This window comes from Falco rusticolus, chromosome 17, assembly GCF_015220075.1.
Source record: "Falco rusticolus isolate bFalRus1 chromosome 17, bFalRus1.pri, whole genome shotgun sequence".
NCBI lineage: Eukaryota > Metazoa > Chordata > Aves > Falconiformes > Falconidae > Falco > Falco rusticolus.
The window spans coordinates 2,025,969-2,050,926 of NC_051203.1; the positions used below are offsets into that span (position 1 = coordinate 2,025,969).

General features: G+C 43.1%; 1 protein-coding gene across 7 annotated transcripts in view; it reads left to right on the forward strand.

The window, feature by feature from the left end:
* KCTD20 (potassium channel tetramerization domain containing 20) overlaps positions 1–23,519 on the forward strand; it is a 30,863-nt gene extending 7,344 nt beyond the window's left edge. For 3 of the 7 annotated variants that reach the window (XM_037410694.1, XM_037410693.1, XM_037410697.1), the window contains exons 2-8: positions 14,366–14,565; positions 15,250–15,529; positions 16,399–16,501; positions 17,018–17,138; positions 18,064–18,261; positions 18,766–18,876; positions 20,309–23,519. In XM_037410694.1, coding sequence (XP_037266591.1) covers positions 14,415–14,565; positions 15,250–15,529; positions 16,399–16,501; positions 17,018–17,138; positions 18,064–18,261; positions 18,766–18,876; positions 20,309–20,601 — 1,257 coding nt within the window. In that variant the 5' untranslated portion in view covers positions 14,366–14,414 and the 3' untranslated portion in view covers positions 20,602–23,519. Of the gene's footprint in view, positions 1–1,506; positions 1,672–4,804; positions 4,932–10,764; positions 10,823–11,786; positions 12,564–14,365; positions 14,566–15,249; positions 15,530–16,398; positions 16,502–17,017; positions 17,139–18,063; positions 18,262–18,765; positions 18,877–20,308 lie in introns of those variants that run through there. The other 4 variants (XM_037410696.1, XM_037410698.1, XM_037410692.1 and 1 more) reach the window with 4 other exon arrangements.
* The last annotated feature ends 1,439 nt before the right edge of the window (positions 23,520–24,958 follow it).

Sequence of the window (24,958 nt, forward strand, 5' to 3'; positions counted from 1 at the left end):
CCAAGATCATGGGGTGGGCCTCTCCTAAAAGCTCAATTGTTTTCAGAAAATTGGTTAATATGCCATGGCTGTGGCATCTGTACATGTCTTCACTTTGTGCTGTTAAGTCATTCCAAGACCATTTTAAAGGTTTTGTGGACAGCTACATGAAATGTCATTTCACCACTTGTAGAGTGGAATTACTGCATTTCTGAAAGATGAAACTATTATTAATGCAAAAAATAGTCTCTTCTCCAGTCTCTCACCCTGTCTGCTGCAGACGCTTAGTGCTATCTTTAATTAGGAGACTGTCACGGCTGAATTAAAAATAACAATTCAAAACCTTCTGTGAACTTGGGCCAGCCAGATTGACAGCCGTGAGACTTAAAGGCTTTACTTATCCCCGGAGCAGCTGGAGCCCTGACAAACAGCACACCAGCAGCCTCGTGCTGCTCCCGCAGTGTCCCACGGAGGGGGCTGGAAGAAGCATTCACCCAGTGGTGCTGAGCGTGCTGAGACTTCTGCTGGTTTGAGGTTTGGTCTGCATTTACCACCGAGAGGTTCACTTAGTGATGGTGGTTTTGTGTCAGTGTCTTGTCTGGTTGACAGCCAGATTGACAATGGCAAACTCGTTTCATGCAGTCCACGTTTAGAGCACGAAAATGTCACAGTTTTGGTCACGTGTGATGGGGATTGAGTTGAAATCCTAGGGTTAGAGCGAGCTGCTTTGTACATTAATAGACACTTTAATTAGCAAGCTCTGCAATAAGACCTATCTTCTTGTTCAAGATTTATTAAAATTATGCATAAGCTCTGCTACTGGCATATGCTAATTTATTTGTGAATCTCTTGGATTATTCAGTAGCAGAGTTGAATATTCTTCATAAGGGTAGCCTTTGAAGACTGTTTCCTTGAAATAAATAGGTTTTTAAAAATCCTGGCCTTTCTTTTGCTTGTTGTCTTTGAGATAAACACTTATGAAACCAGCTGCAGTTTTGGCTAGAATATTGATGGGTTGCTTGCTTGTCAGATTAAAAATGAGCCGGAGTGGACTGTTCTGGAATACATTTCAATTTTAGAACTTTCCACTTTCAAGAGCAACCTTATTGAGGGCGCAAATGGGCACCTTTCCTCTGCACGAACACCTCATTATGTGTGTTGAAATAGGCATCATCTCTGCTTTTTCAGTTTTGTATTTTTTTTTAGTGGTATTTTCCCTTTTTTAAACTCCCACAAAATACAGCTACAGTTCCTGGCTAATTTTGCTGAAACGTGACACTAGTCAAATATTTTTGTGAAAGAATTATTAGTCACATAAGAAAGAATGTAATGGAATATTCTTAGAAAGTGTTATAACTGTGCTTGACATGTAAAATATTTATCCAGGCATGTAAACAAACCAAGAGGTGTCTTGCCAATGTACCACCATAAACCGTAGTTATTTTGAAATCTTGAGCAAGATGTTTTTCAGTTCTTGAAAATAAGGTACCAAGTTCTCTACTGACATAAGTTGACAGAGTGCTAATGGTTGGCTTTACCTAGCTGAAATTTTAGCCTCCGCTCTTGTTTCCCTAAAAATAAGATGTGTTTTCCCAAAGAGCTGTAATTGTGCTAAATAAAACCCTTCTATTTTGGTTTCGGATTACTGTAGTATTACTTGCAGAGTTTACTCATGTGACTGCACTCTAAAAGGTAGGCCTTATGTTTGTTTTGCTTAATGTGAATCACGCAATTTGCTTGATTCTGAGAACTCCATCGCTTTGACACTGAGAGTCTTTGCTTTGCTTATGCCTCTGCTTGTACGGAGTATCTCAGCCCTTCGGCTCGACGGTACAGCTGTAGCTTCGGTGGCTTTGTCTGAGCTGGCTTCCAGCCACTTGCTCTGCTGTCGTGGTGAGATACAGCAATGCCTCCTGCTGATGCAGGGTAATCACCCTGGCCGGGATCCCCTACCAGCCTGCCTCGTACCAAAGTTAGGTAAAGATCTCCTGTGCTGTAGTATGACACTTGAGTTTTGCAAAGCTTACTTCTGCTCTTCCACGCTGGACACAAACTGCTGCTGAACCTTTAATCAGTGTAGCACTGCCCGGCCCTGCAGGTCGAGGGGCTGGCTTGCTATGCTGTGCCCCCTCCCCATTCCCATTCTCTCTTCCCATTCCCATCCCCCTCACACAGCCCTCCCTTGGGCCCTGAAACAGAGGTGTATAGGTGGATCAGAGCTTATTCCAGTACATCAATAAGCACTGAGCTCCTCCTGACTGTAGTACAGGTGAACCGCTCTTTCAAGACTGGAATATTTACTTTCAAATTTAATTGCATTCATTAAACAGTGTGCAGCTTCCCTGTCTTGGGTGGTGGTGGGTTTTTTTGGGTTTTTTTATGTGGTATGCTGTGTTATTCTGAAATCTCTTCGGTGAATAGCTACTGTAACTGCCTTCAACTTTCAAAAATCTGCCATCTATTGTTAGTTTTTCAAGCCGCTGCCATGTAATTGGTTAAAAATGAATGGCAGTTGGAGTTGTAGCAGATGAGCTGGGAATGAGTGAGCAGTTACTTGTTGGGATTCCTTCCAGAGAAGGAAGGTGGAGTTTTAAGCTGCTCACAGCCTTTCTAAATAAGAGTCAGAGCAAGTAGGTGCTTTTTGCTCTGGGTGAAATACCAACAAACCTTTTGTAGGAAACTAAAAGCTCAGTAAGTGAGGAGAGAATATTTCTTTTTAGTCTGGATATTCTCTCTACTTATGTTCTGCTGTAAAATAATCCACTCATATTAAAACTGTTGTGTATTTCAAAATACACTGATTAATAAACTGATCCTCCTCTCAAGAGGATCCACACCGGACAGTTGCTATGCTAATATAATAAGTAGGGTAGTTTATTTAGCCTTTATGGTGCTGCAGGCTGGGTGTTGGTGTGGGGGCCCTGTGTTGCAGGCCGAAATTGCAGGTGATGGTGGCAGCAGCTCTGGGTACTGGGCTTCAGGCACTGTCTGCAGGTTCTGGCTCTCCTAAGGCCACTGGTGGAGGAGATGGGGAGGGGTTTACGGTGGGTTCAGCCCCTCAAGTGTGAGCTGAACTGTTAACTTATACCCTGCTGTCTCCCCCTTGCTGATTTTTGGGGTGAATGCTCTACTGCATGCTTTCAAAGTGCAACAAGCTGCCTCGATGTTGAGCACTGTGTGCTCAGGGGGGATTTTCATAGTCCTGAATGATGGAACCTGCCTGTTGTGGCTTAACCCCAGCCGGCAGCTAAGCTCGCTTACTCTCCCCCAGTCGGATGGGGCGCAGAATCAGGGGAAAAGGTAAAACTCAAAGGTTGAGGTAAGAACAATTTAGCACTTGAAATAGAATAAAATCAATTAGAAGGGGGGACAAAAATCCAAAGGGAATGGAAAAAAGTGATGCTCAGCACCTGCTGACAGATGCTCAGCCAGGCCCCAAGCAGCAATCGCCCGGCTGCAGCTAACTGCCCCCGGTTTATATACTGAGCTTGATGTTATGTGGTATGCAATATCCCTTTGGCTAGTTCGGGGCAGCTGTCCTGGCTGCGTCCCCTCCCCATTTCTTGTGCCCGTCCAGCCTTCCTGCTGTCAGGGCCTGAGAAACGGAAAAATCCTTGACTTAGCGTCAACTAAAACCATCGGTGTGTTATCGTGAGTCTCACGCCAAATCCAAAACACAGCACTGCACCAGCTGCCAAGAAGAACAAGTGACTGTCCCCACTGCATGTCCCTCACCCTGTGTAGACATGCGCCTTAGTGACGAGAGCCTGTTGCTCTTCCTTTACGTTCTCCACAACCTCTTCCACAGGCTACAGGTGCGTTATTGCACCTCTTTCTGTATGGACTACATAATCGGGCGTTAAAAGATTAAAAGCTTGCCCCCAAACCAAAAGTAGTAAGTGCTTGTGATATAGTGTATATATGTACAGTACAAACATGAGATAGTAAATTAGTGACAACTTGATTTTACTATGTTGGATTGTTTGGATTGGTTTTAAGGCATTTTTTCATTAATATGTTCAGGTGCAATGTACTGTTAAGACTTTTAAAACTTGTCACTACACACACATGCTTTATCACTAGCATGAGTCAGGATGAGAATGGTTTCCTACTTCAGGCTCTATTTGCATTTAAAATAATATATTATTGGTGATATGTGATATATTTAATTCTGTTGATCTGTGAAACTGTGTTTGGAGCAATCTCTGAGCAATCCAGATATATCTTAGGGGAGAGTGTCAAGAACAACAGAATAGACTGATTTAATATTTGAATTCGTAGAGGGTAACATTTCCAGGTGACATAAATGTGTAATGCCTCTGCAATGCTGTGCATAGGCACCTGAGCGCTGAGAGGAGGTGGTACTTCCCTTTGGGACTCATTAGCAATGTATCTTGCAGGCACTGACATGGCAAAATAACTTATTTTATCCTCAGTTGATGTAAATTTGTTTGTCTGAGGTCTTCTGGACTTGGGAATCTGTATGCAGGTGGTTATGCACATATTCGGAAATTCTGCTGGTTGATGCCTTTCTGCCTGCGTAAGGGGATGTGTGGCAGATGAGTGGCAGGAGCATATTTATTCATCTGCCATTAAAGGTTTAGTAGCACACTGCCTTTTCTGCCACACAATTCCTGCAAAAACAGGCTGAACTGGGAATCTGAGGGGGGAGAGATTTGGGGGGGCTTTTTCTGAAAAGAGGAGGCTTGAAACAAAGCTGTTTGTTAACAGTATAGATTTTTATATTCAAATGTTTCATGAATCAGCTGGGGGGGGTGGGGACTTTTAAACTGAAATATTTATATGAATCAGACATCTGGGCTTTGGGGGAGTGACCATTACTGCACAAACAGTTTAAACTCTGAAGCTTTGCTGTGACTTAGTGCTTCCCTCTATGAAAGGAGGATTTCAGGATATTGGTGCTGGTAGCACTGAGAACATATGAGCCGCCAGTAAGTAAGGAGCTGTGTTGTCTGAGAAGGGGGTGCTTGGCAGAGGGTTTGCTCTAGAGTTATGCTAGGAACTGTGGGTGATTATTTCTGTTCAGAAGTTGTGATGGGTGCAGGTATATCGGACTTGGGGTTAGAGCTTTCTCAGAAATGCTGTTGTCCTTGTGCTTTTTTTTCTTTTTGTATAGCCTATAATTGAAAAGCTTGACTTCTTGTAGTGTAGGTACAGGAACTGACACTGTGTGAAGTTGAAACCAAGTTAGATTTAACTGCCTAAGAAGAAAAGATTGAAAAAAGTAAATACCATTTTAAAATCTAAAGGGAGAAGGTAGGTCTTGCTTTTATGCTTTGTTAAAACTTTTTATTTTCTGAAAGCTTTGTAAGTAGTTTTGCAGAAAATGGTGGAACAGGCAATGCAAACCAAAACTTAGTTGTCTGCTGCTATTGCTCCTGCTGGCAGATTTTTACAGAAGTATTTGTAGCTTAATCTAACACAGGTGAAGACAAAGTGTAGCTCAGGTGTCACCTGGCTTAAAACTTTATTTAGCTTAGTATTCTGTATTTTAGTAGGGAACATTTGTTTTTCCTGTCTCTAGAGGAAAATATCCTGCTCATATTTGCAACAGCTCATCTTTTACCAGTTTTTCACCAGTTTTACCCTGATCAGATCTGCATGCTCCATCCTTCTGCCTAGAAAGGAGGTATATATTATATGTGGGCATGGCCAGCTTTATTTAAATTGCTGACTGAATTTAATCAGATAGCACTAGCAAAACTGCCATTACTGTAGTGTTAAGAAGCTCTTTATGAGGATCAAATAGAAGAACTATCATTTTTCAGATGACTGTCTCCAACCCAATAGTGGAAATAGCCTTTATAGGTTACTTGGTTGTGGTCTTTAGTACCTTGAGCCTCACAGGGAGGGAAATAGCCCTAGCAAAACATTAACCTGTTGCCTTATTCAGAAATTTTGTTCCCTTTTGAAACACCCAGTGATAGGACATTATGTGATGCACTTCATCTAGCTAGTTGATGAGGCTGCCACAGTGTAACCTTCCTATTTTGGAAAAGCCTGTAATAAGTTACTTCAAGTTAATAAATCGCAACAATTTTTCTGCATATATTAGTCTTGGTGATTGTAAGTTGGCAAAAGAAATGATGCTGTCAATGTGGGCTGATGGAAAAAGAACGATGTGAGCTTGCAGCGCATAAACCTAGCACTGGCAGTTACCGGAGGACCCGGTGAACCACGGGTCTTAAATCAAGGTGTAGATGTACAGTGTTAAACCATTAAAACCATATTGCAAACTGTAGCTTTGAATTGCATTTGTAGAAACAGTGGATTTTTGTTAAGACTCAAGTAAACGAGTAAGTGTGTAAACTTTGCTAACAGTGAAGCACTATGCACAGAATAGGAGAAAACAATCAAGCATTTCATCAGCCTTCTTGCTGTCTCTTGCCAGAATTTGCAGGCTGTCCTGCATTGCATCAGTCCTGTGGGACATTATTTTCCATCCATAACTTGAAACCAGATGGAAGATGAATCCTCTGTATATTGATAGACTTATTTCATAGCAAGGGAAAAGCCTTCTGTAATGTGTCTGTGCTAGTTCAACCTATAAATCACCCTTTTATTGTCTGGTTATGTTTGTGTTCAGAAAATGAAACAAGGATCATTAGTAGGTATGAGAAAAGCATGTTACTGGCTCTGGGTAGATTTTCTATCTGATGCAGGGTGAGTGCACTCCTATGGTGTTCTCCTGTGGTACAGGCTTATCTACAGGTGCCAGCGAGTGGCCAACCTCTGACCTGCCAAGTCTCACGTTGCCTTGAGCATCTCGTTTGATTCAGCTGCAAAGGGCAGTGCCTGGGGCTCAGACCCCTGTCCTAGAGGGGATGCTGGTCCAGGGCAGCCTGATGACACCAGCTTCCCTGCTTAGGTGAAGCTTCACATGTGGCCCCTCACCTCTGGAAGAGGGTAAAAACTGATCTCCTAGGGGAGTCTTATGCTTAAAAGAGAATAGTAAGTGGGGAACCACGTCTGTACTTGACAACTGGAAAAATGCTTTTAAAAAAATGAAAACCAAAGCACCTACTAATGAATGAGGCCTTCTGAATCTTAAAATGTTTTAAGACTGCAGCATTTGGCTGAAAGCAGGGGGTAAGATTTAAATGCAGGATGTGTCATTGCTTTGGAAGTGCCTTTCTTCTTACGTAAACTGTGCAGTACTGACAATGGGAGCCCATTGCTCGCTTTTATTTTTGACTAGATAAAGGACAGATAGGCTTGGGTTTACTCCAAGCAACTTGTGAAAGGCAGCTTCTTGCATTTTGAACTCTAGGGGAGTTTGATACAATTTTTACAGAAGATGTGTTTTAATAGGCAGTTTTTACACTGTGTCTCTTCCAGTTTGCTAATGGTGCTGTGTTTCTCTCTTACTGGGAAAGCAGAAGGGAACAAAGCAGAGCACTTATTAGACTAATACAGGAGGCTTTGTCTAGACCAGAGCAGGCGCAGCCTGGCAGGTATTTTTGCAGTGCCCTTCTACGCCGTTTCCTTTTCATGCTTTCTCCATTTTAGGTTTTAAAATCCTCAGGGACTTCCAAGTTACAGGTGTGGGATTGAACAGAAGCTGGGGCCAAAATTCCTAGGGCGTGACTCCAGTCTCATTCATGCAAATTCAAACCTGCTGTTTTCAGTGGATTACCTTCATATTTACAGGAGGAGACCCCAGATCTGTTTTCAGTCATTATTAAAGCACACTTTACTTTTTGCCTTTCTTTCTAACAGTTGGGTTACTCTCGTTCTGCACAGCCCTCTGGAATGCTTCCCTGCAACTGGGGAATTTTTATTGCCACTGAACTGAGCTGGCAAGCAGTATGGTGGGGTTTTTTTCTCTTCCTCCCTCTCTCCAGGAAAGTATGCATCTGATGATCAAAAGCAAATAGTTTTAATGAAAATTAGAAAGTTGGATTGCTGCTTACTTGCCAATGTGATATTTTTTCATAGCCAGTTTGATCACTGCCTTTTTATTTCACCGAATTTCAAAATTGTGTAGGCTGCGCAAGAGCAGCCCAGTTGAGGAGATGGACGTAGTGGTGAGTACTACACGAGAGAGGCCAGGTTTACTCAGCGTGGTGCAGGACTGATACAGCTCGAAATCCGCAGGTTGTGTACAGCACAGCACAGCCTGGGCCAGCGCATCTCTCCTGGCTTGGGTATCTCTGTGGTTTAGATGTACCCTGTAGTGGTTCACTAACCCTTACGCACAGGAAAGGCTTCTCGTTATTTATCTTAGGACTGTGAGATTTCCCTTTGTCTCTCCAGAGGACAAATTGAATCATTGCAAATTTGTTTTTCTGCTTTTATGTTTATAGAAACTTTTGGCATGTTCCAAGGATAGCTTTTAAGAAATTGTGGTGGATTGGTCTGGGATAGAGTTAATTTTCTTCATTGTAGCTAACACAGGGCTATGTTTTGGTCTTGTGCTAGAAACAGTGTTGATAATACCGGTATGTTTTAGTTATTGCAGAACAGTGCTTACCAGAGCAAAGGCCTCTTCTGCTTCTCACCTCACCCCACCAGCGAGCAGGCTGGGGGTGCACCAGAAGTTAGGAGGGGACAGATGACCCCAGCTGACCCAGGGGATATTCCATACCGTATGACATCATGCTCAGCATATAAAGTAGGGGGAAGAAAAAAGCAGAGGAGGGATGTTCAGAGCAATGGCACTTGTCTTCCCAAGTAACTGCTAGGTGTGGTGGAGCCCTGCTTTCCTGGAGGTGGCTGAACACCAGCCCGTCAATTGGAAATGGTGAATGAATTCCTTGTTTTGCTTTGCTGGCATGCCCAACTTTTGCTTTAGCTATTAAAGCGTCTTTATCTTGACCCATGAGTTTTCTCATTTTTACTCTTCCGATTCTATCCCCCATCCCATCTAGGGGGAGTGAGCAAGCAGCTGTGTGCAGCTCAGTTGCCAGCTAGGGTTAAACCACAACAAAAATTAAAGCGTGGCTAAACTTTTTGAAAGGCATGCAATTATATTAGAAATACATCTTGTTCTAAAGTAGTAGACTGTAGAATTAGGTCAGGCACACCCTGCATATGTGTGTTTCCTGCTTGCTCATATTTCTGAGAATAATTGTACATGAGAATGTTTTTGTAGATTTATAGGAGTGTTGTCACCTTAAAAATGAGTTGTTTGGAGTTTTATTTTAAGTCATTGTGGTTATGCTGTGGTTTAGGAAGAGGGGAAGATTGCTAACCATCTGATTCACTTGCTCAGTGTGCTGGTCGTTCTTCACAATTCACAAACCAAATGGTGAAATAAGGTTATTCACTTCTGCTCCCTTACGACTTGCTTCTTGTCGTGCCAGATGACAGTCAAGCAGTGCATAAGCTGTCCAATGTTACAGTAAAGGGCTTTACTCTTCAACAGATTCTGACAGCTCAGCTTTTCATGATTTTTCTTTGAAGTTTCTGTGAAGTTCTGCAACCTTGATACCTAAAATATTTTGTAATGGCTCTTTAAAAAAAAAAAAAAATCCCAAGGATAAGGAACAAGTAATATAATAAAAAGTTAGAAACCTGCAAGTCTGTACTGATGCTTTTGATATCTTTTGCTTAATAAAATATCTGACATCTAAATGGATTTTCTCTGCTGGACATGTATTTGAGTTTCTTTTCTTTGCACGCATCACCGATGTACTGTTTATGGTGGCCTCTACGAGTTAAGCCATTCGGCACTTTCCAGTAGCTGGATGAGAACTGTATACCTTGGGAAGTGGGTTTGGACATGCCACATATTCATTAGGGTGGGGAAGGATAACGTGCTGAAGATCATCCCAGCCTTTTTATATTCCAGTACACTTCCTTCTTTCTTAAGAATTACGTAGAACAAGGATTAGCCTCTTTATCTCTGCAAAAGGTTTGTAGCATCAATTGTTTGTGCCAAAGATGCAATGCAAACTGTTCCCACTTTGTGTTTAAAAAATTTTTTTTTTTAATGTCCTTCCCATGTTTTTCTCTCAACAAAAGTGTTGGCTCTAAACAACTTCAAATAAGGATGACTTCACCGTGACCATCAGCGCATGGTTTGGAGAACAGAGATGCTTGTTCAGTTGCATAGCTCATTTTTAACATTGTTGATGTTCTGGAGGGAGGAGGGACTTAAATGCTCCAAGTTAGGCAAAACCAACAGCCAGAGTCAGATGTGAATTTTGATTTTTGACTGTAATACTTCCTTTAAAAAAAATAATCAACCAACCAACCATAGCCTGTTTAGGAGCTCTTTCTGTGATTTTTAGTGCTGAACGTGACACTAGGCTCTTGATATTCACGAGTTCCCAGCTCCCAAAATACAGCTGTCCACAGGCTGTGCGTTTTCCAAGTTTTCTGCAGACTGGTCCCTACCTGGTCCTTCAGGATCTGAGCATGCCAGCAAGTCAGGGTGTTCATTTACTGCTCGTGATTGGTTCTGTGGTACCAGCCAATTCATGCTTACCAGAGGGTAGAAACATGCATGGAAACAGACCTCAAAAGATTGTAACCTGCTAGTATTTGTCCTGCTAACTGCAGGGTAATTGCTGGTGCACAGCCAGGGCGCTTGAGCAGCAAACGTGCAAAAAGTCAGCGTAACACCTCGTTAGTTAGTGGCCCTGATGCTCTGGCTAGTGCAGAAGATGGTGTCTCTTCTGTGTCCCTGTTTTCTCTCATAAAAGACTTCCCTGCAGTGCTTCCCAGGGCTGTTAGGAGGAATGAGCCGTTCATATTTGTAAAAAGCTTTGAAGATGAATAGTGCTAATTATTATTTATAGGTATTCATTCTCACCATAGGTAGTTCACCTTGATCCTGGGCATGAAAGAGACCAGGACATTTGTAAGCTGGTCAGGCATGAGTGTGGCCTTCTGAAGTCTTTATGTACTAGTTTTCCTACTGGGTTGTATGTGTGATTGCAGTGTATTTGTCATGTTAAATGACTGGTTTGGACATTTATTCTCCCAGCCAGATGTGCTAAAGGAATCCTTACTCATTTACCTCAATTCTGCTGACACATGTTGTGTAGGATTTGGGCATGCCAAGAGGGGACAGAAGACAGGAAAGCACCATTAGCTTGGCCTGAGTCGGATTATCAGCAGGGCTGAACGTTCGGCTTCCCGTAGATTTAATGAGGAAAGTCAGATTTGATGCTCCTAAGAGCCACCCCAGTTGTGAAGAGCATCTGTTTCTGAATCTGCCCACGGCTGCAGTTTTTGGCACCTTTCGCTGGTGCTGAACTTAGCGTAACAGAAAAGACTGAGGAGAAAGGTGTCAAACAGCTGGGGCTTTTTTTTTTTTCCTAAAAATCCTGTTTAGCAGATTAAGCATGAAAAGGCGGGGGGAATGATCAGGGGAAATTCATGTATTGTAGTTCCTATGTATCTGATGATAGTTGTGTAGTTTCTGAGATACTGTAGTAGAGGACTCCGCGGAATGGCACACAGGGTCTCTGGAACTGTGCATGCATTTAATTCAGAGCTTATGGTGACGAGCAAAGATGGCAACATTCATCAAACCCAATTTGATTGTTGTGAAAGTTCAGTCTGCAAGCATTTCACGCTATTTGACATCACTTAAATAGGGTTATAAGGCAGGCCGCTTGTGAAGTTACGGAATGTAAGTGTCCCTTGATAAAATTAATGTTTGCCTAGATATGAACAACTTACTGATCTGCTCCATGCCTAAATTCTTCTCTCTGCAAAGTAACGTATTAAATAGTCAAGAGGTTGTTCAGGCAGTGCAAGGGGAGTTTATCGGCAGAACTGCAGCAGTGGAGCACTCTTGAAAGAAAAGAGGCCTAAGAAGTAAATTTTATGCTTATCAAGTTTTCTTAATAGAGTTCTCGTCAGCTCACAGGGCAAATCTGGTTCCCAAGTGAGTGTGTTAGCATCTCAGTTTTATCAGGAAGCTTGTTTCAATATATAAAAGCTGGCGGGGGGCGGGGAGAGTCCCTGAGACACAACCCAGTATTTGTGTTCTGACAACTAGCTAGTCTCAAAAACTACTCCTCTTAAGGGCTTTCCCAAGGTGATTTCCCAAGGTGATAACGTATCCATGCAACGAGGATATTTTTTTTTTCCCCATCTCAAAACACATTTGCTTAAGTAAATCAAACTGCAGTTTTAAAAACGGTGTTTGGGCAGTCACCAAATTTTCAAGCATTTTGGTCAAAAAAGTATAGCGTAATTACGTTTGGAATTCAGTGAATGTGTTTGAAAGCACAGTGTTAGTTGTATAAAATATTTAACACTTGCAGTCTGGAAAATCCCATTTCCTTGCAATAATTATGATAGGCTATATGAAATAGGGGAATGGTTGACTTGTTCCATTTGATATTGACAATTCTGGAATTGATTTAAAGGCTTTTTTTTTAGTTTTCCTTCCAGGGTGTTGTACCATATGTGCGTTTGCATATTTATGTTTACTTTAAACAGTATTTTCTCCATGTTTACTCGTTTATATAGGTCGTTCCTGGAATAGGTTTATCCTGAAGTTGTGAGTGGGGCAGTTGGCGTGTTCTGCTTCGGTGCAGCGTGCTCCGCACATCCGCATCCCACTGCCCAGCATCCCGCCTGCCCTCGCTGCTCTGACATGTGTAAGAAGAGGGCAGGAGGTTGCACGGGTTTTTGCACGGGTTTTTGCACGGGGAGTTTGCGTTGCCCTTCGCTCAGGCAAAGAGGGATGGATTTGTTCACCTGTGACCAAATGCAAGGCAGCATTCACAGGGACTGCTGAGGTTCTGGTGGGACTGATGAGTGGGGTCTCTCCAGAATCCAGGCAACCGGTGCAGTGGGTGCAAGAAAACAGCCTGGAAAGTTTTTTTTTTCCCTCGGGAAAGGGAATTTTCTCAACCAGCTCTGGGTGTTTGGTGAGAGGAGAGGTTGCATAGTGATGCACTGCGTGCTGCGTTTGCTGGAGCTAAGGTGACTCTCCCGGGCTCCTCGCGTTGCTGTTCCTGCCAGCCAGCCAGCACCTTTAAAAAAAAAGGAAAAAATACAGTAGCTTTTCACATGGTTTTGCTGTGGCCAGAGATCTTCCTTCTGATGAATGTCACATGGTGCATAAGCAACAGATTTTCTAAAAATAAAACAGATACAATAACGCTGGCAACTTAGTATTGGTTTTACGGAACAAGAGGAAGGAATTGTTAATCCTTTTTCAAATTTCTAATTAAGAATGAAATGCTTACACTGACTGCCAGTAACGATGGGCTTGAAACCCACCACTGAACTGCTCATTAAAGGCCTTCGTCCTCAGCGGGTCCTGACCAGAAAACTCGCCAACTCTTATTTGGCATTTTGTTGTTTTATTAGTGCTGTATTTTATCGGGTTTGCATCTAGCCGTGGCAGTGTTCTGCTGTGCTTTACAGAGTGCACCCGCGGGCCCTGGAGTCTTAATTCAGCCAAGAAAAGGACACAGGGCAATTGTTCTGCAGGGGGGGAAATTGGGAAAATTTATTAATGAGGAAATTGGTGTTTTATGTTTGAGAGGGTGAAAGGAAAATACTTCAAGCCAAGAAAGGAGAACAGTTTCTTGTCCAAGGCAATAGCAGGACAAAATAAATGGTGAAGAGAGAATGAGGGACCGAGATCTGTTAGGAGATACAAAGGAGTGAGGCGGATCTGAAAGACAGGAACAGGGAAGAAGAATTTCACTTAAGAGTAAGGTGGCCAAACAGCAAAACCAGAAGATGTCTTTCTGCATATGCTGAAAGAGCATTTAAGATTGGGATGGCATCGGTTGAGGCATTGTGTGTCAGGCCAAGCCAGGGTACGATGGATGCAAGGCTGCTGCAGTCGTGGCTGTTCTATGCGATATGAGTATTTCTTGTAGGACTATATTGGGTTAAATACTGAGACAGCAGAGTGATAAATCAAGAAGGGAGACCAAACAAAAGCAATGACTGGGAGCAGGGAACCTCCTAGTCAAACCTCAAGAGTGGTTAGGAGGCAATGCCTAAGCTGTTAACTGGGAAAATGTTATATTTTGGGCTATAGACATGTTACAGAGCTCATTTTGCCAGTGCTGGGGAATCAAGAGAGATATAAACATTTTTAAAGGGCTCTAGTGGTCTGGAGGTCAGGCAATTGCCCAGGAAGGTATTTGCAGATCACACGTGTGATCTAGTGACATCAGTGGCTTTAGACTTAATTTTAAAAAAGCAAAAGGTTATAGACTAAATAGATCCCTGGTTACTTTAAAACCTTTTTTCCCTTCTTCCTAGGTAAGTGTAGGGGCATAACTAGCATCACAAGCCTTTCTGAAACACAGTTAAGTATCTGAAGCAATGCCTTCTGAGCCTGAGGGACTTTGCTTGAAGTACCAGGTACAGGGATTTGACCTTCGTTGCTTGAGAGTTTCTTCCAAAACTAACAACCTGGTATTTTCTCTCCTAGCTCTTCTCTTAGGAAACGCAACCAACTCCTCACATCACGGAGGCCCAGCATGAATGTTAATTCTGCTGGTGGGACAGACTGGTCAAGAAATCTGGAGTCCAGTTGCTCTGTGGAAAACGTAACGGTAGCAGTCCATGAGTCAGAAGAAAGTAATGTGGTGCTAGGAGGTCACAGCCCTGCTGCAGTTCCCAGGACTGAGGGTAAGGATAATGTCTTTACCTTATAGAATCTTTACAGGAGATACTTTTGTGTTGGGGTTTTTTGGGGGTTTTTTTTGAGGAGTGATATATTTTGGAAAAATTTCGGTATCCCAAGGCAGTGTGCAGTGGGAAGTATGTACCCTGCCTTTGTCTGGCTGGTGTGAAGGACAAGGGTCCACAGCAGCGTTTAGGTTCTTGCTGTCTTGACAAGATCATCGCACAGGTATGCTCTGGCCGGCCAACTTGCAGCTTCTTCTGAGGTTGTCCTGGGACAGTCCTGATGAGCTGTGTGCCCACCATGGAGTGGGCATCAAGCACTGCTGGCTTGAACCACCTCTGGTGTGGTGCGTGCTCCTGCTCCAGCTTTCCTGTGAGAGCAGTTATCAGTGCTAGGAATCTGTGTCTGTATTTCTGGCCCTCTACAGTTCCTGTGCTCCTGCTCTTTACACGCTGAATCTATCCTGCTTTAACGAGGAGATTTAACCATCATGGTTCATCGGGGAATTTTTTTTTATCCAAAATCCCACTGCCGGCTCAATTTGAAAACGCAGTCTAGTTTTATGTCATGTAACGTTACCCTGACAGTTATGTATATTGATATCCTTTGTTATGGTATTGACTTAGTTTTCTCATTATGTTTTTCAATAAATGATATCTTACCCTTGCAATGTTTGTGTCTCTCAGGTTTAGATTCTGAATGCCGACACACTGCTTGTCCAGTAAATCCGCAGATCAATAGCATGTTGTCTGCTCCTGAAGACACGCACAACTGTCACTTCCAAGATGGAAATAAGAGACAGTCAGAATATTTTAATACGCAGGAACGCCATGGATGCTGCACTTTGTCTTCAACCAGCAATTCACAAACAGCAGCTCCAGAGAAAGTGACGCTTGTGGTAGATGGCACACGCTTTGCAGTGAATCCACAGATTTTCACTGCTCACCCTGATACTATGCTTGGAAGGTGGGTGATTTCCACTATTTTCAAGATACATCAAGGGGTCAAATGTTTGCTAAAATGGAGCAAACCCCTAATGTTTGTTTTGCGATCTCATCTGTATGCACAAGCAAAGCAAGGTTGACCTCTCTCAGAACTTGGCTGTGAGGCCTTGAAAATGTGACCAGATGTAGAGAGAGCTGGTAGGTCTGCAGATAAGATTCTCCCTTCGGTCCTCTTCCTTCAAACAATAATTAGCTAGACATGGTCTCCTTTTGCCTTCTCTTCAAGTGTTTGCCTTGTTTGTAAGTAGTACATCTGTTCACAGCTGATAACCTCCCTTCCAGAATGGGGAAAACGATAGTGCTTCATCCCCCTCCTGCTGTTATCTTTTGATACTGTCCCAAAAGAGAAGTTACTCGGCTCCCTGTAACGTGGCTTAAAGGTTGGAGTCTATTCCTGCAAGAAGCAGCACTCATTTTCTGTACCGCCAGCACTTTCACCCATCTCTGACCAAAGGGAGACAGTTTCTGTTGGGTTACTGACCCTTGCACAGGTCGTTGTGTAAAAGAAGGGGTGAAAAAGCATGCGGTGATTGTCGGTTAAAGGGCTTTATTGCCAGGGTATTTTCTGACCCAGGGTTGCACGATCTGTTTCTTTGGGCTGTGGCTTGTTCCGTACCGTAGAGTAGCTATAGTGACAGAGTCCACCTACAGAAGGACTTAGCAGAGACAGCTCTTGTGCTTATTTACTATGTAAGAGGTTGAAGTAGAGGTTTCAGGTTACTGTGTATATGTGTCACGGCTGGTTTTGTTTAACATCAGTGCTCCTGTTGGCCTCTAGCATGAATGAATTTAAATATACTTGTGCATTTATATAGATTTTTATCTGTTCAGAATGTTTGGACCAGGAAGAGAATATAATTTCACCAGGCCAAATGAAAAGGGAGAATATGAAATCGCAGAAGGAATTAGCTCAGCTGTGTTCCGGACTGTGCTGGTAAGGAGATGTTTGCAGATTTAAAAAAAAAAAACACCAATCTGTCACATGTGCAAAACTGAGCCGTCTCCCAGGCAGCTGCACACCCTCGGGACATATTCTTTTATTACTGGTTTGCATTGTGATTTTCTAAAAATTATAGTAGACTTTGGTATGAGTGAACATCGCAGATACTTGCTTATGTTGCCTTTTACCTTTCTTGAGTAGTGCAGTTTAGTTCCTGAGCTGTGTCATGATCTTGTGGTTGCACATAAATGCATATTGCATATAAGATGTTATGAAACCCTATGCCATGGGAAAAGTTTTAACTGGAGCTCACCATTTATCAGACCCAAGAGGATCTGCATAGAGACATAGGTTCTCAGACAAGTAGGGCTGTTTTTACTGCTCACAGAGCTATATATAGCCTCTGTAACTCTCAAATATTTGTTAACAAAACAAAGAACTAATTAAAAATTATCAGAGTCCCAAGACATTCTTAATTTTTCTCTCCAAAACCTGTTCTTTTATTTGCAGGATTATTACAAAACTGGAATCATTAACTGCCCTGATGGGATTTCCATCCCGGACCTTCGAGACACATGTGATTACCTCTGCATAAACTTTGATTTCAACACAATCAAATGTCAAGATTTAAGTAAGTATAGAGAGAAATCAGCTCTTAGATCGTGGTGTTGAGCCCTCTGATCCTGATTCAGTCAAGTTCTTATTAGTGTGCTTTAGTTTAAGCATGAAGTTAGGGACGCCGCTGTGACTCACTTTAAATGCGTTGCCTTTAAACAGCTTTGGTTTTTGTTGCGTCAATCCAAAGTGAAGTGATTGAATCATGCAGAATGCAGGCACACTACTCGAAAAAGCAAACTGAAATTGTAAAAATTCTAGCCTCCTTGTGTGACAGAGGCCGAGAGTTTGCTCTCACAGCCGAACAAAGTGAAGGCTAAAAGCAGGGTTATAACTCCTGTCTAAAAATGTACCAGAGAATCATGAATAATTTAAGCTAAAGGATGGTGGGCAGAGCAGGAACCAAAGATACCAAAGCTGGAAAGTACCAGAGGGTTCCTAGTCATGAAGGGATCGCATTGAGAACAGCTTTTTGCTGGGTATGCTGGCAAAAAAGTACTTTTAACATAGGCAGATCTGTGAAAGGCACTATACTGAAATGGGGTATATCATAGCACAGGCTGTGGGTAGAATTTTCTACCTTGTCCTCTTGATGAGTGATCACAGAGAAGGCACAAAATGTGCTTTCATGGACAGAAGTTGCTGCTGCAAATTGAAGTCTCATAATTAATTAAATTATTCAGTCTATTGCTGTTTCACTGTATTGATTGGACCTTGGTGGGTTTTTTTAATGGTAATGTAATGGTTCTGCAGTGTAATTTGCATTCCATTTGAAATGCAGTCCAGTACATTGCTTTTGCCAATTCGGGAGCTGAAAGCTGTTGATGCATCTGAACATATGTTAAGGATTTTGTGCTCTTGAGTTTATCTGGAAAGTGTAGAGCTGGGCCATGTTTTCATACTGTGTAAGAAAGCTCATCATATGATTTATGTCTCATTAGGTGCCCTCTTACACGAGCTCTCCAACGATGGTGCTCACAAGCAGTTTGATAGCTACCTAGAGGAGCTAATTCTGCCTATAATGGTGGATAGCGCAAGGAAAGGGGAACGTGAGTGCCATATTGTTGTGCTGACAGATGAAGACACCGTGGACTGGGATGAAGATCATCCACCTCCAATGGGAGAGGAGTACTCGCAAAGTAAGGGCTCTGCACTGGGGCTCCTGGCTCTGTGTTCAGCATGCACTCAGACATCTGGCCATAAGGAAAGAACCCATTCCCAAAGAGCAGTCTTCCTCCAGGAAGAGGTGCTGGCACATGGAGGCCCGTTTTGTACTTTCCTTCTGAACTGGCTGCTGCCAGAGGCAGGGTACCTGGCTGTTAGAGCTTTGGCCGGCCTGCCTGCGTTGGTAATGACAGCACTCACTGCATCTTTCCCTTTTGTTTGTTGCCTCCTCCTTGGCCTTTTCCTGGCTGCCTAGTGAGTGAATACTCTTTGGTTTACCCACCCATCGCCATCCAGCCTGTAATATGCATCACTAGTTTCCCACCAGGGAAGTGCAGGTAATCCCAGTGATGAGAACAGACACCTGAAGTAGATCGTGGAAACCAGACCTGGGTTTTGGCACTCCCACAGCTGAGAGACATCAGAAACAGGGAGAGGTTCTACCTTGTAGATTCTAATCAGCCTTTTTATTTCCCAAGTCCTTTACAGTTCCAAGCTGTACAGATTCTTCAAGTACATTGAGAACCGCGATGTTGCAAAAGCAGTATTAAAGGAACGGGGCCTGAAAAATATTCGCATTGGCATTGAAGGTAAGGTATTTCTTCAACAAAGGAAACTGTGAAACAGGTGACTTCAGAGGCAGTAAAGCCTGGTTTCCTCTGGACTCTAGGTGCTTCCTGTTTTGCTTTGTGTTTTACTAGGCATTTATTTTCATGTGACTAGTAGAAGCTGGGCATGTTCCTTCACCTCTATCGTGTTACAGGGAAATTAGCCAGAAGACTTAAAAGTTAAGGGAAAGTGAAAGATATGTAGCGTGTACCAGTAAGCCTTGTCTCTTTAGGACCAAGTAAACAGGATGCAGGAGTCAAACACTTCCACTTGCTGATCCAAGAATTCCCTTAGGGACCTTAGAGAATGTTGTGCTATGTCCTGGGAGACTGTCTCATTTTTATGGTAGCTATGTTTGCTCACAAAATGGCTAACGCTGTGCAGCCATTGATCGTGACTACAAACAATTCTCTTCATAGAGTTATTAGGCTGGAAAAGACCTTAAAGAGTCCAGCCGTTAATCTGGCACTGCTAGGTCCACCACTAAACCATGTCCCCAAGTGCCACATCTACACGTCTCTTAAATACCTCCAGGGATGGTGACTCGGCCACTTCCCTGGGCAGCCTGTTCCAACCCAGTTAGCCAAGGGCTGCTGATAAATGATGGAAAGTGGCCTGGTGAGCAGTTTGCCAGCTCCCTCGGTCTGCTGGGGTGGATCCCATCTGGCCCCATAGACGGGTGTGTGTCTGAGTGGTGTGGCAGGTCCCTGACCATTTTCCCTTGGATTATGGGGGCTTCATTCTGCTCCCCATCCCTGTCACTGTTTCCCCTTGGATTGTGGGGACTGGGTACCTGGAGAACAGTTGGTCTTCATTCTACTAAAGACTGAGGCAAAGGAGGTGTTAAGTACCTCACCCTTTGTCACTGTGTTTCCCCCTGCATCCAGTAAAGGTTAGAGATTCTCCTTAGCCCTCCTTTTGTTGTTAATGTATTTATAGGAACATTTTTAATTATCTTTTATGGCAGCTAGATTGAATTCTAGTTGGGGTTTGGCCCTCCTGATTTTCTCCCTGCAAACCTCGCAACATCCTTGCAGTGCTCCTGAGTTGCCTGCCCTCTCTTCCAAAGGTCATAAACTCTCCTTTTTTTTTCCCTGAGTTCCAGCCAAAGCTCTGTTCAACCAGGCTGGTCATCTTCCCCACCAGCTCATCTTCCAGCACATGGGGTCAGCCTGTGCCTTTAAGCTTTCCGTCTTGAAGAATGTACAGCCTTCCTGGATTCCTTTGCAGGGGAAAAGGGAATGTTTTTTGCAAGCCAATAATGGTTAATGTGGAATGTGAGCATTTGTCTGCCAAGTCCTGGCTGATCCCATAGTCACTCCTACCTCCTACTCCTATCCTTCTGGGATCCTGTTGTCCCTTTGTGCAAGTTAGAGTTGTGTAGTGCAACTGACTGGCTGTCTGTGTTTCCAGGGTATCCCACCTGTAAAGAGAAGGTGAAGAGGAGGCCTGGTGGCCGATCCGAAGTGATATACAACTATGTTCAACGGCCGTTCATCCAGATGTCATGGGAAAAGGAAGAGGGCAAAAGCCGTCATGTTGATTTCCAGTGTGTTCGGAGCAAATCTCTAACAAACCTAGTCTCTGTGGGTGATGACGTTTCGGAGGACCATGAGGTTATAATGCATCACCCCCCACAAGTAGATGAACTGGACAGGCTAAACGCACCGTTCTCCCAAATGGCTGTTAACGATCTACCAGATTAGTCGTGGCTCAGGGTGGATAGTCCTGCTTGGTGTGGGAACGTCTCAGCATAGTTTCATCCCCGGTGATGGAACACAAACTCCTGCAAGGTGCTTTATCCTCGTTCATGCTCTTATTACATTGTCATATTTCAAGCATGTTAATAAAGAGCCACACACCATAGTTTAACTGTGCAATCAAAAGCAACATAACCTCAAACAAAAAGAAATTATGCTGTTTGTTTCTACTACAAAAGCTTCCAGATTGTTGGATGCTGAATATTTTAGCTAAACTTCTAAAAGAAGAGCAGAGGTATTTAGAAACATCTTGTTTGACATGAGAGAGGAAAAGTCTGGGCCTGTCAAGACAAAGCTTTCATTTACCATTAGGCACTTAGCTTTGCGTTTGTGATAATCAGTTACAAAGGACCGAACATCAAAGCAGGACAGATGATCCTCTTTCATCAACCAGCAGAAATGTAGCACAGTTGTGACAACAGAATCCTGAGTGTGGAGGAGTCTGTTTACACTGCCACCTGGCTTTGCATCCAGCATGTTGTACTGCTGGTCTGGGGAAGGATGAACTAATTCAATAGGAAGCATATGCCTGTCCACAGGAATTTCCCGTACATACTTCTCTGTAAGATGGAAGCATTGTTTTTAGGGATGTTGTCTGTTCAGTAAAACAAGTAGATCATGCGGAAGGAAAAAGCAAAAAAAGAAGAGACTGTAGTTGATACCTTACCAACAAAGTAAATCTGTTTAGTAGCCTAGTAGATGTAAGAAGCTTTCTAGTGGTGACTGTGCATGCTAAAGACTTTAAGTTGTCTCCTCCATCCCCCTGCTAAGATGAAAAAAGCCAGTGGGAGGAGCTCCCAGTACAGACAGTTTGCTACCCGAGTAGAATCCTTGATCTCGTCAACCTTAGTCAGTCAGAATTCCTGTAGACTCTCCAAGGAGCACTCTACCGTTGGCAGCTTTAAAAGGTCAGCTGCTTTCTTCCCAGTTTGGAACTGACTGGACCATTTTGCTGTCAGGCAGGTAAGAAATACCGATAGTAAACCAGCCTTCAGTAGAGAAAAATACACGTACCTGGGAACAACTCCCCTTTGCTGCTCTGAATGTTATCCTAGTCTGTGGTTAAGGCTCTGTTCATTTTGGATTCGGGGCCTACAAAGCTGTAAGTAGTGACACACTCCAGGCTGGTTTAGCTCAGTTACGTGGAAGTCTCGCTGGTCCTGTTCCTGCAGCATGGAGTTATCTGTAGGCTTCCTTAACCCCTGATTAGCACGGTGAATTCCTGATGGCCACAACAGAGCCGCACATCAGGCAGAACGAGCCTGCCTTGCAAAGCCATCATTTCCAGTGGCTCTGTAGAGGTGCAGCGTACCCAGAGCGGAGTACTTAAATGTTCCCTCACGAGGTTCTTAAGTGACCTTCTGCTCTTGCAATTGACTGCTGCTCGAACCTGTACCACTTACACGTTGAGTTACCTTTGCAAAACAGAGGTAGGTATCGGTCTGCCTCTAGAAGGTTTAATCCCTTGTTGTCAGGGTTGTATCATCAAGCAAATTTTTATTATCCTTAGTCTTGTCTGCAAAGTGTGTGGTAGAGTTAGCATTGAAGATTGCCGTTAACTGTTTGCTGCTAATGATGTTTGGTTTTTTCAGTGTAAGTAATATGACAATATCGAGCACGAATTTTCCTGAAGATTTACGAGTATTGTTGTAGTTACGAGTAAGAAAATCTCTGCCAAGGCATGTACTTGCTGATACATTTAGTTCCCATTTGTATGGATACAGGTTCCATTCTTTGCAGTGTTTCTCTTTTTGCTTCTTTCCTAAGTGCAGTAAATGGGTTTCTTCTTTTTATAAGTGCCTATGGGAAGATTTCCAAAAGCGCTTTAGGACCTCCTGAGAGTCCCAGGGGTTCAGATGCCCAGGTCCGCCTGACTATTTTTGCAAATTTCTCCCTGTGTGTCATTGGATCAGTATAGTGAAGTGTCCTTCAGTATCTGCACAGAGGTGGTGTGCAGTCACTTACCATTATTGCTCTAGATGAATTTCTATTTTTGTAGTAGAGAAAGGAAGACATATGGACCGTTAACCTTCCAGCTAAGGGCCAGACCAACCCCATTACTTGCCTTGGTAACGAGCGGTTCCCACAAGTCAAGCAAAGGCACTGGTGAGGCTGTCCGCCCAGCAATGATGGAGCTTGCCCCCCCAGCCCCATGGATTATTTTTGTGTGTGTGTGTATATTTATTTTTACAGCAGTGTAAGTTTTAAGTAAATGTGTATTGGTATTGACCAGCTGCCTTGGAGCTGGAGTTTTATATGTGTTCCGCTTGAAGGACCTGAAGTGTGCGTGGTGGTGAGCACCACCCTGCAGGACTGTGTCAAGGCATCATCTGACTTTGACAACACTTGATGGGATCTGACACCTAAGTACCGTACTCAGCCAGAACAGATCCCACCAGCGTCTGTCCCTGAGCCCAGGGTCAGCTAAGGCCTCTTGAAGGATTTGGCCAGTTTATTAAAAATAGTGATCGCAGGCACTTAACTGCAGCAGGCTGTTGCCTGAGAGCTAAGGCCTGTCAGTGCCTTGTGGGAGCTTGTTGGTTCTCTGTGTGATCAACTGGACCCGGAGCTATTCAGCCTCCATGATTTCCGTGCAGTTTTTACCACTCCCAGTTGTTTATTGGCTTTCCCAAGAAAATAAAGATTAATTCAGGATTTAATTATATTTTTTTTTTAGTAGAGTGAGTCCCATTGGAATACGAAATCAAATTGAAAAAGTACACATTTGCCTTCCTTCTCTCATGGTCACCTACTTCAGCTACAAGGTCAAGTTTTGTCTTATTCTAGATATACTGAACTGTTACCCCTGGTGTGTTTGAACTACAGATGTATGGTTTCTTTTCTGTATTAAAGTATAAATTATATTTGGCTTGTTTGGCTCTTAAAAAATGTTTTACATGTGGAATAGAAAAATGGGTATGAGAAAGATTCCCCGAAGGGTTTGTTTCCTTGCTTCCTAAAGTGTGGCCTGTGACCCCAAAGTCTTAGAAGGAGTTTTGCATCAGACAGAGCCTGGTTGATCTGGCAGGGACCCCGTGCAGCAGCTGCACGGAAGTGTTACTACTGTTTGTGCTGAAAGAACCTCAGAATTTAACAACTCGTTGCTGTGATCTTCTAAAAGGAGCAGATAGCACAGGTATGAGATGACATGACTTTTAACCCATAAACTACACGGCATCTGTAATGGGCCCTGGTGCTTTTTTTTGTTAGTATGCTCTCCACTTCTGCCTGCCTCCGACAGCTTTAGAGCAGGTCTGGCTTTTATTTACATCTTCATTGTTGGATATATTTCAGGGGTTTTCTTGATGAAACTTGAGAAGGGTGTTAAGAGTTTGAACAAGCTGGAATTTAGTGGAATTACTGAAGTGATAACAAGAACTTGTACTCACAAGTGGAGCTGTCTCAAATGTGAAGCAATGAAATAAGAACTACAAGTTGATTTTAGCCTGTTACAAAAAAAAAATAAAAATGAGGGGGTGTAGCTTTGCTTCCAGCCTCACTTGCTCACTGCTTGTTATCCCTTTTAAAAATAGAAAAAGATTAAAACCAACTTGATCTGACACCTAGGTAGGCATGACTAAGGCCAGGGTCATCCACCCCTGCCAGGAGGCTGGGCACGTTTTGCCAGAAAGATTTAGTTCTTCCAACCATCAGCACTGTCTTTCACCTTTCTTCATGCCTGCTCTGCCTCTTTTGGCAATGCAGGCTTCAGCCTAGGACTTACCCTTCCATTCTCATGCCCAAGCAGTTGATTCTAAAATCAGTTTCAATTCTGAAAAAACACCAACCTGAGAGATCTCAGTTTGTAAAAACAAAACCCACTAGCAAAACTGTCTTTTTATTAAGAGGATTTTATTTACACAACAATGCAAAGATCTTACCATAAAAAGTTGGCTCCCCCTGCAACACACAATACACCTGCTAAATTTTACAGTGCAATTTAGTAACAGCTTTTAAATATTTACAGAACACTTTTTCAACTTACAGGTTAAGGCAGAGGCAGGGCACAGTGATAAGAAACATTTAGTGCAGTTTTGTGCTAGGCATGATACAGAGATGAACTGGCAGCATAACTCATGTTCAGATCCATTGGAAATTCAGATGGGAATTACTCCTAGAAGTCCAGCAACTGATTGCAGCTTAAAAAAAAAAAAAAATAGTGCTAAAAGATACTTAAAACCTCAATACACAAGCCAGCAGCTAAGAAAAACATTTGGCTAATATGGGAGATGGAACAGGCATACAAAAATCTTAATCTGTTAGCAGTGAAGTATGGATCCTGGAAAGAAGACACTGTATTTTA